This window comes from Saccoglossus kowalevskii, chromosome 21, assembly GCF_978046115.1.
Source record: "Saccoglossus kowalevskii chromosome 21, keSacKowa6.1, whole genome shotgun sequence".
In the NCBI taxonomy this organism is placed as follows: domain Eukaryota; kingdom Metazoa; phylum Hemichordata; class Enteropneusta; family Harrimaniidae; genus Saccoglossus; species Saccoglossus kowalevskii.
This window is the reverse complement of record NC_140661.1, coordinates 21,380,137-21,397,868: the sequence shown is the minus strand read 5'-3', so window position 1 is coordinate 21,397,868 and position 17,732 is coordinate 21,380,137. Positions and strand designations below refer to the sequence as shown.

The 17,732-nt window shown below is 34.7% G+C and overlaps 1 protein-coding gene across 1 annotated transcript; it reads right to left on the bottom strand.

Moving 5' to 3' along the window:
- Positions 1–1,470: 1,470 nt before the first annotated feature.
- Positions 1,471–16,869, bottom strand: LOC102803903 (zonadhesin-like). Its single transcript, XM_085494801.1, has 8 exons — positions 16,605–16,869; positions 7,567–7,585; positions 7,111–7,251; positions 6,844–6,976; positions 6,594–6,658; positions 6,120–6,364; positions 5,828–6,011; positions 1,471–3,222 (listed from the first exon to the last, which is right to left on the bottom strand). Exons 3-8 carry the CDS (start codon positions 7,178–7,180, stop codon positions 3,113–3,115), a joined length of 807 nt encoding a protein of 268 aa, XP_085350927.1. The 5' UTR covers positions 7,181–7,251; positions 7,567–7,585; positions 16,605–16,869; the 3' UTR covers positions 1,471–3,112.
- Positions 16,870–17,732: the final 863 nt, after the last annotated feature.

Here is a 17,732-nt window from a genome sequence, read left to right as displayed (position 1 = left end):
TAAATGTAACAAGCTCGTTTAGCAATGAAGGCATATATGGCAAATTTAATTTATTTTGCTACACTATTCCTCTATTCTAAATAAGGTGTTCTCAATTTATCTTTTAATTCATTCCATTGCATTTTTTTAAATTTATTTCACTGTTTTCACTATATATTTCATTTTCTATGATACTTCTTCGAATATGCTGTGTATGATTTCTTCACGTTTGTTTTTATTTTGTAATTTACATAATAAATATTGAATATCTAGCCCTCAAAATAAAAGAAGATGTGACGTGTAATACAATGTTGATGAATACATCTCCATAATTCTAAGACTAGTAAAATGTCTGGGTAGGTGGGAAACTTCGTGCACTATTGGAATAAGATGATTCGCTTAGCGGCTAGTGGCTGTGACAAGTGAGAAAAGAAAGATGGGTGTGGTACGTCTATGAAAATCCACATTCAGTTTGTGCAGATTCACCTATTAATGTCTTGTCCTATGATATTATTATACACCTGTCACCGTAAGCAATATGTTACAGCGTGTCGTAATTTTGCGGTATTTTACGGGGCATTTTCATCCTACCATGTAAGGAAATGCGAATCCCAAATATGGGATGATTACGTGTCTAATAATAAAAACAAACATGGCTCCCACCAGAGAGGATACCTCAAGTATGCACTCAGACAAAAGGCGTCGGTCGATACTGCTGTACTGTCTTCGTTCATACTTTGAGGTATCTTCCTAATAACCTCCTAATATTATGTCATGGCGATAAACAGAAATGTTAGTGTTGGCAGTGATCATGACAGTGACGATTTAGTAAGTAATGCTAATAACACCAATGGCAGGTAAAAGAAATATTCCACTACACCAATTTCCATTTTTCATCCCAATAGACATTATTGACATATTTATCGATAAATATATATGAACGTCCAGCGATGTATTAACACTCAACCAACTACGGAACGAATAAAACAGTGTGAAGATGGACTGAAATCTGCTTTAACATATTGGAATCTTTCGACATTATACAAGTATATGATAACACCACATTCCGACAAAAGCCTTCAATTTGCATATTTTGAGGTATAATCTACAAAATAACTAGCTCAGAAAATAGCACTTACTCATTTTTACCATTAGTTCATATAAACTACTAAGTGACAAATTTCCGCCCCCTTACAATACAAAACATAAATGAAGGTTATTCATTCTGTAAACAATGGGCTGACGACCTCCGCCGAACACATAATATAAATGCAGGAAGACAGAGAGTGTTTTTGCTTGGCAGGTACATATCCTTAGAAATACGATGAATTATATCATCTTTTAACGTATGTATATATTAGATCTCATTAACTGTCTCACACATTCTATATACTTGTAACTATTGTTCAAGTGCATTTGACAAGACACAGTGAACATTCAAATATACACTGCATCTAAACCTATCTAAGACAAACATTAAGCAAAAACACGGCAGTTCTAGTTTGTTTATTTTTTTCAAACATCCATTTGAATAGCATCTTAATGTAATTTAGATTTTTTAATTACCTATAGTGATTCATTGAAGTTTAAAGAAATGTTTTAATGTGTTTAAAACAAATATTAGAAAAACAATGTCCCCCCTTACCTTAAACAATTTACCCTTTTTGTGACCGCCGAAGCTCTTCTAATAAAAGAGCCTGACACAAGTTTCTGTATACTGATATTCCGAAATTGGCGAGGACAAATTAACAGAAAAGTCAATCTATTTCCACAACACGTTCACTGGTAGTCAAAACAAACTGCAGTGTTCATAATATAAAAGTGGAAAGAACGTAAAAACTGAAATACATGAAAATACAAAGTCATAAGTGTAAATTACAAGGCAAATGAGCAAAATTAGAAATGACGCAATCTTTGTACACTATATGTGAAGCTTGTCAGGAATTTGATTGAAATATTCACATAAAGCTAGCCATATTTCAGAAATGGTTGTCAAAGTCATAATTACCTCGCTGGCGACCTATAAAGATTTCGGGATCGGCAAAGTCGAAGATTCAAATGCTGCAAAGACGAAAATACGAGAAGTATGAGTACGAGCCATCCATCTCAACAGATTCTTACGAAAATGAACGGAGTAACATGAAATTCGTAATGAGTCGGTCACATGTACGTTTTTTCTCCAAAATAAAACAAATTAAGAGTCACAACAAACTTCAAAAAATACAACTAGTCATCCCGACATGGATTCTCATAAAGAAAGTGTATCCGTGGCATCAAATCTCTCAACGAAACACAGGAACTACTTTACGTGTAAGTATACAAGCGCAATAAGACGACATACTATCCAAACTGCCTGCATGGTGCCCTCTATAGCTAAAACAAAAGTTTACTTCGCACGGCGACAGCCACACTTTCACCAGACGCATACACATCTTGTCAACATAGGATTTACCGAGAGATCTGGTATATGGTACGTTTTATCAATGACGCATGAAATATATATATATATCTGTTTAAAGATCCAATGGCAGTGCTGTTGAGACACTATTCTCACAAGTTAAGCATATTAGTGAAGGCAAGTTAATTACGACTCACTGGTCACCAAAACCCTATTTGTTAAATTGAACAAGTAGATTTGAATACTGGAAGTATACACTGGCCAGCTTGCTATCCATTTAGTCCCAGCAAGCTTCTGTTTGTCTATTTGATTAATTGTATCAATCTAACTGGAATATGTCATGAAACCTGACACACTGAAGCTAGCCAGGAATTTGTGAATTTTGTACGGTAGTCAGACAGTACATATTCAAATTTCATGAAAATAAGTCCCTATATCCTAGTTGGTTCAATTGTAAACATAACTGAAATACATGACAAATATTTATGCCAGAACATCTATTTCTAAGAGCACTTTTCCATGTTGTTTTTAAAAACCATATTATCTTTATTTATCAGTTATTAATTATGCAGAGGCTCGTTCAACCCTTCTTATGTGGTGGCACATTTTTGGTAGATGGTCACGAGACGCAGATTACAGAAATGTGCCACTGCATAAAATGACAGCAAATCTTCCCAGAGTGGGAAAACATACTAGTTTAATAATATCAGTGTATAATCTTGATGCATCTCAATGTTAACAAGCCTTCCACATATATTGGTGAAAATGCGTCTTCAACCTCTGCACTGGATTCTTCAAATTGTTTTGCACTCCCATGTAAAACACTTGTTCGACTCCAGAACAAGCTGAAAACAAACAAAAAATGTTTTTCAATAAAGATATGAAGAGTCTCGTAGTAGAGGGCGCGACTTATTGGATTTTCAGGTCACCAACCATATCGATACTTACAGAAATTACGTGCCACTATTATTGTCATATTATTCAATCTCAGTGTTGTAGCTACTTTTGTGATGTAATGTTTTACAATGGTTTGTGTTTCGTCGCTAGGGGGCGCGATATATTACCATACACCCATTTAGAGAGTGTACCAGCGATGTCAACTCCCAATATTTCTACAGTACCAGTGTTTTAGAATTGGCTTAATGTTTAGAACTTTCAATTTATATGACGACCTGTAAAAATGGAAGAATCTCAACATTGATATTCTGCTGAGATTATACTCAAACAAAAATAAAATGACAAAATACACGATATTTACTAGCTTCTAGGTTATAGAATATTGCATACAGCATCACACTGGTGCAACAAATCGTTAAATAACGATGCAACAGATGCTGCTGTTCTTATAAACCCTTCCATCATAATGATATGTCTGTGTTAAATATTGTCTATGATTGTATACTATGTTCTGATTGACATATCGATTAATTATAATTACAAGGACGTTCAAAATATCTAAATACTATCGGTGGTTTCATGCCCCACTACTGAACCACCAGATGAGGCAGATATGCAGTCGTGTTAACAAGCGATATAATGAAGTTAAAAGGAGAAATAGATGCGATTTATTACAGAAAAGTCGCAAAATAAAAAGGAGAGAATAAGTAACCCATGTTTACACGATTCTTGCATTGGGGAGACTTGAAAGGCAAACTTATAGTTTAAGTTATTGTGTATCGCTGCACAATCTCCATAGAATGTATTGTCTTAAGACAATAATTTCAATCGAAAGTTGTTTTGCCAGATATAAGTTTGGGGTAAATACAATAACACTCACAAATATGATTTCATTTAACATGAGTGTCACTTGTGTGGAGAAACAATTTGGCTATGAGGTGAAGGATAAATGATGGCTGACACATGAGAACATGAAGTGTCAAAATCGTGCTCTGATAGCATTTGGGAAGGAGGTTCGGAATGGCATGATGTGAATAGTATCACCAGAAACAGTGTGAGTTAACACTTATCGACAATAATGAAGTACATACTGTCTGATAGTCAGACTTGCGGTTTGTAGTTGGAATGCTGCGTCCACTCGGAGGATACACAAAGGTGTTGATTCCATTTGACGTTTTTTTGCTGGGATACAAAAAGATTATTTGGCGTGCTTTTCGAATGATCAGTGGATTGTTGTCATATGACTGTTGCATACCAAGCATTATGTGGAAACCATCAACTTGCAATTGCTAAATGTCTAATAGTGATTGTTGACACTAAATACAAACCAACGTAGTTTCAACATATTGAAACTCAAACGTGTGCATTTCTACATCTTTTTATTGAACTAAGCTTGCTGAGCAATATGTGTTTTACTTATCTACTAATTTCCCGAAGAATGTGATCAACCACGTGTTATAATGCCATTAGTTATAATACCCACACTGCCTAACTTCGATTCGAAGTATCTGAATTGTTGTGTATTTCACATATAACCATCACCAGAAAATGCCGAAAAATATAGATTTCTAAAAACTAATCGGGCTGTAACCATGCTTGTCTTTTCGTCAGTTGTGGAATTCCTAGAAACACCTATAACACGAGAATAACAAAAATGGATTAACTTCATGAATTGTCAGAATAGTGAAATAAAAATTATCTTTGTAATATCTCAAAATAATGTTTAATAAATGTTCGTGGAGCATTCACTTTATTTAATATACAGAAATATACAAAAAACTTACTTTTTGCCATTCACTTTCCAGCTGTCACCAAATTCAAGAACGTCTTTGGCAATGCTACCATCTGGATTTTGGAAGTCATTGCGAGTATCACCATCTGCATTACCTATCAGGGGTAAAATCTTCTTTCTCGAGGTTCTCCACACGTGTCAGGGGGGGAAACTCGTCTCGTCTCTATATCTCGTCCCCTTGAGGTACGGGATCGGCAATGTCACTTATACTTTATAGTCAAATAAGGCACACACAACGAAATACGTTTCAACTCTCGTCTTAGTCGATCTTTTGGAGCACTCTATAAGACACAGCGCCCTGGGGAAAAGTCCCCAAGACTCTCACAAGGCTGAACCAAGACTCGCCCAAGACTGGACTGCGTCAAAGCTCGCCCCAAGACTCTCGGCTGCCCAGGACTGCGTCTGTCGTGGAGTATTCGCCAAGACCAACTCAAACTCTCTTTATTCATTTTCACAACTCTAACCAATTACAAAACAGTAAAAGACTCTAGGGCGTAACCTTCAATCATAAAGCCAATCACACTAAGTACTGAATACGTCATATCTTTTGATTAATCGTTCACTACATTAATAACTACGGATACCAACTGTCAGAATGAGTAGTCTAAAAAGCTATCTGGTAATTAGTTCCAAATCACTGAGCCAAGTTCCGTCCAAAATTTCAAATAGGCCTACACGATGACAGACATAACACAGCAATTCGCTAATAATCAGTTAATTAAGTCGGTTAACAGATACGCAAAAACAAATTCATGACATACCCATCAGACCGCATAGCTTCCCCTTGTAAAAAGAGCCATTGTAGGATACATCCAATACATGCTTTCTCAGAGTCCAATTAAAAGTGAATGTCGTGTCTTTCGAAGTGAAGTGCAGTTTAATATTCTTATCCTCTTCCTGGATTGTTATAAATTTTGAGCCAGTCACCTGTCCACCTGTACGTCCCTGTTGATTGAATAATTATTCAGTATCATTTTATGATCGCTAAATTCATAAAAAAAATTAAATTGAATTTTGTTTGAAACATCACAGTGCTACATATTGACAACTCACTGTAGTAACATCCAGTCCATGAACGATCGCGTATTGATTTCCAACAGTTATATTGAATGCAGTAGCTCTTGTTCTAACTTGGTCTGGTGTACTATCTTCTCTTGGTTCAAACTTAGTTGTGACTTCAAAACGAGACTTGTCGGTGCAGTCCTTGAACAGAGTGTACCAGCATGTGCCTTGGAATGTATAAGCGCGCCCATCAAATGTCCTCATATGAGGATCACCGCTCACTCCAGGAGGACGGCCTAATAAAAACATTAACACACACGTTATGTATAAGTTTTCTGCTTCTGTACATGACACAAGTGAAACACAAGTGGAAAACAAATATAGGTTTTTTGAAAATGATATGTTCATTCATAACATAAATCAATCAATTGTATGTTACAGAAATGGTTTATTTGGCAAAGGGTTGGGTTGCCACTAATATATTACATCTGATTATTATGGAGACAGATCAAACACTATACTCACACTCGCAGATTGCACCATCGTCTTGAGCATCACAACCATATGCATACCATACGAAATTGTCACTACTACAAATATACGTTCATGAAAGACTGCATAAGCCACAATAAATCACCATACCATATTTCGTGGTCTCTCAGTTATTGAGTAATATATATAGAAACAAAACAAACAGTCACTCCAAACAATGATTTGTCAGCATTATTCTTAACTATGACCGCTCCATATTTTAGGTGACATTAAGATTACTTACTACATGTCAACACAGTTGTAGTTTTCGGAAGCTGTTGTTACCACCACACTATTATATACAATATCTTGGTCGTCTGTGTAGTAAGTGTATCGCTCTTTATGGTTCTGTTCGGTTATCCCGATCCAAAACCAACCTAATGAAATGAAAATAAAAAAAATAGCAATTAATGGGATACAAGTACAACGTAACAAACTGGTAAATAAATTTCATCATTAAAAACCTTAAATCGCAGCGGTTATTCTTGCTTCAATTACGACATATCTATACCTGGTGGTAATACAGCCTTTATAGCGTTGAATTCTTGTTCAGATTTGGGTTCTGCTAGTATACAGCCCATAGCTTCACATCTATCTTTACCTTCATACCAGGTTATTAGGTCTTCCACAACTTTATATATACTCGTGGGACCTGCAACAAACATGGTTAATGGTTAATAACATACCGATAAATTTATATCAATTGACAACAATAAGGGTACATATTCGGTGTAGCTGCTGAAAATTTTGATAGTATTTCTGATTGTATTATATATAACCAATACATCTGTCTTGATACAAAGTGATAGAGTAAAAGTATTAATATGAATATCACACGATAGAACACGACAGCCTAAATTGAAGCATTGAAAACGTTGTATTCTCCATTACTATGCACAACATGTTCAGTACATTTAAACACGATATGGCACTGCCAGTGGTTTGCTAACTAAGAGGGTGTACTTACTCCTCTGCTCAACCAGTCTCTGTATACAAAAAAAGAGAATAAGTGTTAGATGTTAATCGCAAGTGACCATTGTAATTCTGTGTCGTTTCAACTTCTCATCATTCAATTCTCCATTGGCGATGCAATAATTTATGTGAAAATTAACCAACACAACATTAAGACATGAAAATGGTAAAACGTTTGTTTGATCTGAACAATGGTGTTTGCATTAATTTATATATTTGCGTGTTTGGCAAAGACATTGTACGTTTTACCGTTTAAAATAGTTTGCTCAGCAATAATACTTGTATTAGAAACAAATTTATTTGAAAATGCTGAAATTCAATTTCATTATGTTATGCTATCATCCCCAATTATGAAATCAATTCAAATATTGGGTGTAAAAAGGACTGCAGTCGTTCATTTAGTGGTGTAAATGTAAATTTTAAATTACGTTTAGAACATATCAAATGAACAAAATAAAATCTACAGAAATGGTTCACACTTTTGATGTCACAAATCAACGTGTACGTAAAATGAATTGTTCTAATTTGCTTAATGTTATTGTTTGGTTTGTATCATGTCATTACGTGTCCACAAAGTAATAATCTAAATACAAGTTAAAACCATATATTTTAATAATGTAAGATTACAATTGGTGAACGCATACTTCTAAAGTCACTAGGAGTTGTGCTGTCTAGTCGAGGAAGGATGGTATAAAACCGAAATAATGCTGGTAACGTGGCAATAGTAGTGATAGGTGAACATACACAATACATCGTAGATTAATTAAAGAGTGAACCTATCTCATGCCGTGCTGCTAGCGTCAGACTGATAACAGCAAAGTTTAATAATAAACAGAACATCGTTGATGTATTCGCTGCAATACTCTTCAAATGTTATGCCAAGAGCAATTGTGCAACTGGTAGATTAGATCCGCTCGTTCGATTTTAAAGATTATTTTTTGCTGACGCGCGTTTGTATAATCCCTCCATTTGTAAGAATTTCAATTGGCCAAATAAAATAGTGGACATGCAAGTGATTTAATTCACGCATGCTCAGTTTCATTCTTTACGCGACGACGGCTGGGAATGGTGGATAATCGAGAACATAGAGCAATGCACACTACTAGGTAAAACAATATTCATACACAACATTTGTACTTATTATTTTGTGCTACGGATTGCTTTTAATACTGTATATGTTATGGTACAAACATTTTGTCAAGATTGAATGAAAATAAGTCTCCATGCATTTCTATATGTACGCCAAATAAATCCATCTTCCTTTCACTGCGACGATATGAATCGGCATCTTCAATAATTGTTTTTTTTTTCTCAGATTTTGTTTTCAATATTTGCCGACCATGTACATTTCCCTGATACGTTGAAATAAATTAATCAAATTGCCTACTCAAAATATCAATATTCAATATCAATGATTCGAAAACCGTTGTATCTACCTTCGGTGGATTTGTTTCTCGTGATGTATGGAGAAACAAACTTTAACATATCTATTAGCCTACAGAGTTTGGTATATTATGTAGTATTTAAATTAAACTTGTGGAAACCCACAATGTCAGTTCAATTGAATTTAGTTGTAAATTGGTGTAGTGGAATCTTTCTTTCAAACTGCATTAGCATTACTTACTAAATCGTCACTGTCATGATCACTGCCAACACTTATGTTTATCGCCATGACATAATATGAGGTTATTAGGAGGATACCTCACAGTATGCACGAAGACAGTACAGTGGGAGTCGTGTCTGTTTTTATTATTAGAGGACGGTTACACGCGTAATCATTCCATATTTAGGATTGGCATTTCTTATATGGTAGGATGAAAATACCCCGTAAAATAACACAAAATTACGGCACGCTGTAACGTATGGCGTTACGGTGACAGACGTATAATAATATCTTAGGACAAGACATTAATATGTGAATCTCTACAAACTGACTTTGGATTTTCATGGACGACACCACACCCATCTTTCTTTTCTCACTTGTCATAGCCACTTACACTTGCATTTTAGTGTTGATGGACAGTCATCTTATTCCAATAGTGCACAAAGTTTCCCAGCTACCCAGACATCATATTAGTCTTAGAACTATGCAGATAAGGGCGGTATTTATAGATATCACATCTTCGTTTATTTTGAGAGCTAGATATTCGATATTTGTTTTGTAAAATACAAAATAAAAACAAACGTGCAGAAATCATACACAGCATATTCGAAGAAGTATCATAGAAAATGAAATATATAGTAAAAACAGTGAAATAAATTTTAAAAAATGCAATGGAATGAATTAAAAGATAAATTGAGAACACCTTATTCAGAATAGAGGAATAGCGAGGCAAAATAAATTAAATTTGCCATATATGCCTTCATTGCTAAACGAGCTTGTTGCATTTACCATTGACTGCTGGAAGTAAGGGTTTTACATATTAAATGAGTTTTATATTTTCAAAAGAAACTGCGGATCAGTCATAAATCAAACTGTACGCGTACACAGGTGGTTGCAAGCTGCCTGTAGACATTTTGTATTTATACCGATTACGTTTTCCTTGATTACAACTCACCTATGTCGCATATGTTGATATTGTTCGACAGATTGCAATTTTTCAATTTTTCGTACAACGATGGCGGAAGATCCAGTAGATGCGGTTATTAAACTAGAACGATGTTGAAAAAATGCACGGGAAATATGTTTCCACTTGACTGACATCATCACTCATATGTTCATATTTATTGAATTAACCTATACTCTCATAATCACTCATCAAACAATCTCGCTTAGTTTATTCATCAATTGAAAAAATAAATAAATAAAAAGCGCAAAAATAAAAAGAATGACAAATAAATACAGGAATAAAAAAATCTTTAGTAAACATTCTAATTAGCGATTTTTTCTTGCGCTGACTTTTGCCTATCATTTTTGATAGCTGTACGTACGTATTATGCAAATTGCGTGTTTCATATATATTCTTTATATACATGCAATTTATAAAACGTTACGTCAGAGGTGATACATAGCGCATCAAAAAATGTCATAACTATAATTTCATTGCACTATACACCTTAAAAATTATACACTCACATTGGGTACACACTAACAGGGACCGTTAACAGATTCTCCGTCTTGCATGGTAAAATATAATAATGAATTACCAATGTGATTAATGTATGAACCGACACATCAATAGTTCTTTTTGGACATTAAGACGATATGTATTATTAGAATCATATATCGTGATTTAGAATACATTTTTTTCTCAGTTTCAAAGACAATCATATTCCGTCCCGCATTGTGTCAAAAGAATTATCGCTACATCGATTGTGTAGTCACGGAATACTAAATAATTCGTATGTCTGGTTTCAATGCAAAACGGGCTAGTTACTATTATTATTGTTGGAGGTAAATGTTTTAAATAATAAATGAGTTAGATATTTTCAAAAGTGTGACATTTAACTGCATATCGAAATATAAATCAAACAGTGCACATACATATTGTGGTAAACAACACATCAGCTGTGTGCAGATATATTGTATTTATACGGATGCCGTTTTCCCTGATCGCAACTCAACTTTGTCGCATCTGTTGTTGATATTTGTGAAAGGATTCAAATTTTGCTAGTCGACCGGAACCGTACATACATTTTTTGGCTTGGTTTACTATTATAAGTACATTAACATATTTTTTCACCCAAAATGACAACAATTTCGCTTAAAATAGAGAATAAGTGATATCACGGCGAAAGAAACAAATCTGACAGAGATCCGCTTAAGGTAATATTTGTTACCATAAGTGAAATGATCGACAAAAATAAAATGATAATAATATCGTCACGAAATAAACAAATCGGACGATAATGTAATTGACGACAGATAACGGACAGTCACCTATATTAATATAGGTGACTGTCCGTTATCTGTCAACAATTACATTTGTAAATTCTTTTTAAAATATACCAGCTCGATACTGGTAGTCGCGTAGTTTGGGTAAGCTTTCGTCTGATGTGTTTATTTCGTGACGATATCATTATCATTCTATTTTTGCCGATTAGTTCACTTATGGTAACAAATATTACCATAAGGTAGAGATGCAGGTTGGGAGACTATATTTCTAATTGGCTCTAATTACTGTAATTACATGAGTAAAATATACTTTTTACCCATCAAGTTATATATCATTTGAAATAGCTTAATTTAAACTTTCGAGTTTTATGGTTTACAATAATGTACTATGATACCATATTATGTGGTGTTGATTTTGGGTTAAAATCATGCACTTTAGGTGAAAGTGCACTTAAAACTATTTAACTTTTGAATGCATATCCTGATTTTAATTTAAAAACACTTATTTAAAACTTCTGTTTACTAGGAACATAATGGCTTATTTAGTGTTTCCATTGAAAAGTTTTTACACAGTGCTCTTTGAAACATTCGCATTTTATAAATCGTTCACAGTTAACAGAGCTGCTAATTGGCAGCTCTATTTTTTCTGTTCCAGTGAAGACAGTGAAACCAAAACGAAGTCATTTAATCAGGATATACCTGAATAATGACCCCTGAAAATGTCATTGAAAACAAATGAACCGTCTAAAAGTTTTAAAGTTGAAATTTTGAGTAAAAAATGAAACTGAGATAATCGCCATTTTGTAAAAAAAAGTTTTAAAACGAACCATTCGCTTCATATGTGTAACAGAAATTCCTAGAAATACACCATACACCGTAATTTGCTGATGTTAAATCGTCAGGTAAAAAATAAAATAAAAATATTTACAATTCGAGGGAAACTGACGAAAAATCGTCCGCGAAGTCTCAACCTTGCGTGAAAACTGTCATAGCGTTGTGTTATCAATTCCACTGAGGGAGGGACACAATGGATTACGTAAAGCCGATGAGATATTCATACAGTTATATAAACATAGCGATCGCCATTGGGTGGATTGAGTCTAAATTTACCTTCCCTCAAACCTTTAAAAAATACTTTGTATGACGCAGTTGCCGTGGACAGTGAGAGGTTAGACGACCAGGTTGAAATGGACCCTAATATTTTAATACACAACGACTATTCGCAAACGCCGGTGAAACAAATTCGAAATAAAGTCACATTGGAAAGAGAACTATTGTAAATCGATGCAGGTTTCATTCAACTACAGACGACACAGGTCGATGCAAATTAATAAACCCTGACCACTGGAAATACCTCATTCATAGAGTTCCTTGGTACCAGAGGTCGCCGATCACGGCCATACAACGTAGTTTGCGACATCGCTACCGGTGCATTATTTTATTTTTAATTAACCGAGCATTTTATGTTTGTGTATTTTGACACTGAAAAGTTAGTTATCGCTGACAGCAACAGCTGTGTTGTTTGTCAATTGCATCGCAATTCTATCAGCACGATAATCGTTACAGCGAAACGAAAAATGTTTACTTCAGTGTTAAAATGCCGTTGGAGTAAAAATGGTTGGAAAATTTTTTTAGTTTCGCCCACAATGCGAAAAAGCTTGAAATCTATGCACCAAGAAAACAAAAGAAATTGTGGTCTTGTTTTGCGCGAAAATTAAAACGCCCTATCGACGCTACCTCCTATGAAAATGAATGAAAAAAATTCTGCTTGCATGCTGGAAGCGTCTACGTCTTGTCTGTTTGTGTAGTTTGCTAGTTGATCGCGCTTGGGGTAAGTAAACAGAGAGGCAGGACAGGAAATCGCACACCGGCTGCTCCGTAACTGAGACCAGCAATCATTTGCATATAACATCAACGCAACGCAAACAAACTTTCAGGACTTTTAATCACATACGCGTGCCTCGGTTCCCTATATTTTAAAATTGATTTTTGAGTATGTTACGACAATAACAATGCTCCGAAATTTTAACACTGTCTAGCCAAGACTGTCTGGGTAAGAAAAAGCAAAAAAAAAATTCACTCTGAGTGCCCATGAACCTGCATCTCTACCCTAAGCGGATCTCTGTCAGATTTGTTCTTTCCGTCGTGATATCACTTATTCTCTATTTTAAGCAAAGTTGTTGTCATTTTGGGTAAAAATATATGGTAATGCTCTTATAATAGTAAACCAAGCCAAAAAATGTATGCACGATTCCGGTCGACTAGCAAAATTGAAATCCTTTGAGAAACATCAACAACAGATGCGACAAAGTTGAGTTGCGATCAGGGAAAACAGCATCGGTATAAATACAATATATCTGCATACAGCTGATGTGTTGTTTACCACAATATGTGTGTGCACTGTTTGATTTATATTTCGATATGCAGTTAAATGTCACACATCTGAAAATATCTAACTCATTTATTACTTAAAACATTTACCTCCAACAATAATAAATGTAACTAGCCCGTTTTGCAATGAAACCAGGTATACAAATTATTTAGTATACCGTGACTCCGCACTGTTTTGGTGTAACTATAATTCTTTTGACAATTTGGGACGGAATAAGATTGCCTTTCAAACTTTCAACATGTATTCTAAATCACGATATAGGTTCATTGTGTACAGCTATCAAAAATGATAGAAAAAATCAGCGCAACAATAAAAATCGCCAATTAGAATGTTTTTTTTTATTCCTGTATTTATTTATTTGTCATTCATTTTATTATTGCACTTTTTAATTATTTATTTTTTTAATTGGGGAAAGCTAAGCGAGATGAGTGATTATGAGAATATAGGTTAATTCAATAAATGTGAACATATGAGTGCTGATGTCAGTCAAGTGGAAACATATTTCCAGTGACATTTCTTCAACATCGTTCTCGTTTTATAACCGCATCTACTGGATCTTCCGCCATCGTTGCACGGTTCTTCTAGCAAAATTGAAATCTGTCGAACAATATCTACAGATGCGACAAAGATGAGCTGTGATCAGGGAAAACGTAATCGGTATAAATACAACATGTCTGCAGGCAGCTTGCAACCACCTGTTATGTTGTTTATCATACTGTGTACGCGTACAGTTTGATTTATGAGCGATGCACAGTTTCTTATCAAAATATCAAATTCGTATAGTATGTAAAACCTTTACCTCCAGAAGTCAATGGTAAATGTAACAAGCTCGTTTAGCAATGAAGGCATATATGGCAAATTTAAATTATTTTGCTACACTATTCCTCTATTCTAAATAAGGTGTTCTCAATTTATCTTTTAATTCATTCCATTGCATTTTTTAAAATTTATTTCACTGTTTTTACTATATATTTTATTTTCTATAATACTTCTTCGAATATGCTGTGTATGATTTCTGCACGTTTGTTTTTATTTTGCATTTTACAAAATAAATATTGAATATCTAGCCCTCAAAATAAAAGAAGATGTGACGTGTAATACAATGTTGATGAATACATCTCCATAATTCTATGACTTGTAAAATGTCTGGGTAGGTGGGAAACTTCATGCACTATTGGAATAAGATGATTCGCTTAGCGGCTAGTGGCTGTGACAAGTGAGAAAAGAAAGATGGGCGTTGTACGTCTATGAAAATCCACATTCAGTTTGTGCAGATTCACCTATTAATGTCTTGTCCTATGATATTATTATACACCTGTCACCATAAGCAATATGTTACAGCGTGTCGTAATTTTGCGGTATTTTACGGGGCATTTTCATCCTACCATGTAAGGAAATGCGAATCCCAAATATGGGATGATTACGTGTCTAATAATAAAAACAAACATGGCTCCCACCAGAGAGGATACCTCAAGTATGCACTCAGACAAAAGGCGTCGGTCGATACTGCTGTACTGTCTTCGTTCATACTTTGAGGTATCTTCCTAATAACCTCCTAAAATTATGTCATGGCGATAAACAGAAATGTTAGTGTTGGCAGTGATCATGACAGTGACGATTTAGTAAGTAATGCTAATAACACCAATGGCAGGTAAAATAAATATTCCACTACACCAATTTACATTTTTCATCCCAATAGACATTATTGACATATTTATCGATAAATATATATGAACGTCCAGCGATGTATTAACACTCAACCAACTACGGAACGAATAAAACAGTGTGAAGATGGACTGAAATCTGCTTTAACATATTGGAATCTTTCGACATTATACAAGTATATGATAACACCACATTCCGACATAAGCCTTCAATTTGCATATTTTGAGGAAGTATAATCTACAAAATAACTAGCTCAGAAAATAGCACTTACTCATTTATACCATTAGTTCATATAAACTACTAAGTGACAAATTTCCGCCCCCTTACAATACAAAACACAAATGAAGGTTATTCATTCTTTAAACAATGGGCTGACGACCTCCGCCGAACACATAATATAAATGTAGGAAGACAGAGAGTGTTTTTGCTTGGCAGGTACATATCCTTAGAAATACAATGAATTATATCATCTTTTAACGTATGTATATATTAGATCTCATTAACTGTCTCACACATTCTATATACTTGTAACTATTGTTCAAGTGCATTTGACAAGACACAGTGAACATTCAAATATACACTGCATCTAAACCTATCTAAGACAAACATTAAGCAAAACCACGGCAGTTCTAGTTTGTTTATTTTTTTCAAACATCCATTTGAATAGCATCTTAATGTAATTTAGATTTTTTAATTACCTATAGTGATTCATTGAAGTTTAAAGAAATGTTTTAATGTGTTTAAAACAAATATTAGAAAAACAATGTCCCCCCCTTACCTTAAACAATTTACCCTTTTTGTGACCGCCGAAGCTCTTCTAATAAAAGAGCCTGACACAAGTTTCTGTATACTGATATTCCGAAATTGGCGAGGACAAATTAACAGAAAAGTCAATCTATTTCCACAACACGTTCACTGGTAGTCAAAACAAACTGCAGTGTTCATAATATAAAAGCGGAAAGAACGTAAAAACTGAAATACATGAAAATACAAAGTCATAAGTGTAAATTACAAGGCAAATGAGCAAAATTAGAAATGACGCAATCTTTGTACACTATACGTGAAGCTTGACAGGAATTTGATTGAAATATTCACATAAAGCTAGCCATATTTCAGAAATGGTTGTCAAAGTCATAATTACCTCGCTGGCGACCTACAAAGACTTCGGGATCGGCAAAGTCGAAGATTCAAATGCTGCAAAGACGAAAATACGAGAAGTATGAGTACGAGCCATCCATCTCAACAGATTCTTACGAAAATGAACGGAGTAACATGAAATTCGTAATGAGTCGGTCACATGTACGTTTTTTCTCCAAAATAAAACAAATTAAGTGTCACAACAAACTTCAAAAAATACAACTAGTCATCCCGACATGGATTCTCATAAAGAAAGTGTATCCATGGCATCAAATCTCTCAACGAAACACAGGAACTACTTTACGTGTAAGTATACAAGCGCAATAAGACGACATACTATCCAAATTGCCTGCATGGCGCCCTCTATAGCTAAAACAAAAGTTTACTTCGCACGGCGACAGCCACACTTTCACCAGACGCATACACATCTTGTCAACATAGGATTTACCGAGAGATCTGGTATATGGTACGTTTTATCAATGACGCAAGAAATATATATATGTCTGTTTAAAGATCCAATGGCAGTGCCGTTGAGACACTATTCTCACAAGTTAAGCATATTAGTGAAGGCAAGTTAATTACGACTCACTGGTCACCAAAACCCTATTTGTTAAATTGAACAAGTAGATTTGAATACTGGAAGTATACACTGGCCAGCTTGCTATCCATATAGTCCCAGCAAGCTTCTGTTTGTCTATTTGATTAATTGTATCAATCTAACTGGAATATGTCATGAAACCTGACACACTGCGGCTAGCCAGGAATTTGTGAATTTTGTACGGTAGTCAGACAGTACATATTGAAATTTCATGAAAACAAGTCCCTATATCCTTGTTGGTTCAATTGTAAACATAACTGAAATACATGACAAATATTTATGCCAGAACATCTATTTCTAAGAGCACTTTTCCGTGTTGTTTTCAAAAACCATATTATCTTTATTTATCAGTTATTAATTATGCAGAGGCTCGTTCAACCCTTCTTATGTGGTGGCACATTTTTGGTAGATGGTCACGAGACGCAGATTACAGAAATGTGCCACTGCATAAAATGACAGCAAATCTTCCCAGAGTGGGAAAACATACTAGTTTAATAATATCAGTGTATAATCTTGATGCATCTCAATGTTAAC

Coding starts and splice junctions, on each gene's coding strand:
- LOC102803903 (XM_085494801.1), bottom strand. CDS start 7,180: ATGGGCTGTATACTAGCAGAACCCAAATCTGAACAAGAATTCAACGCT. Junction 6,012..6,119: donor ATGGACTGGATGTTACTACA/GTGAGTTGTCAA, acceptor TTCAATCAACAG/GGACGTACAGGTGGACAGGT. Junction 3,223..5,827: donor GAAGCTATGCGGTCTGATGG/GTATGTCATGAA, acceptor GTTTGTTTTCAG/CTTGTTCTGGAGTCGAACAA.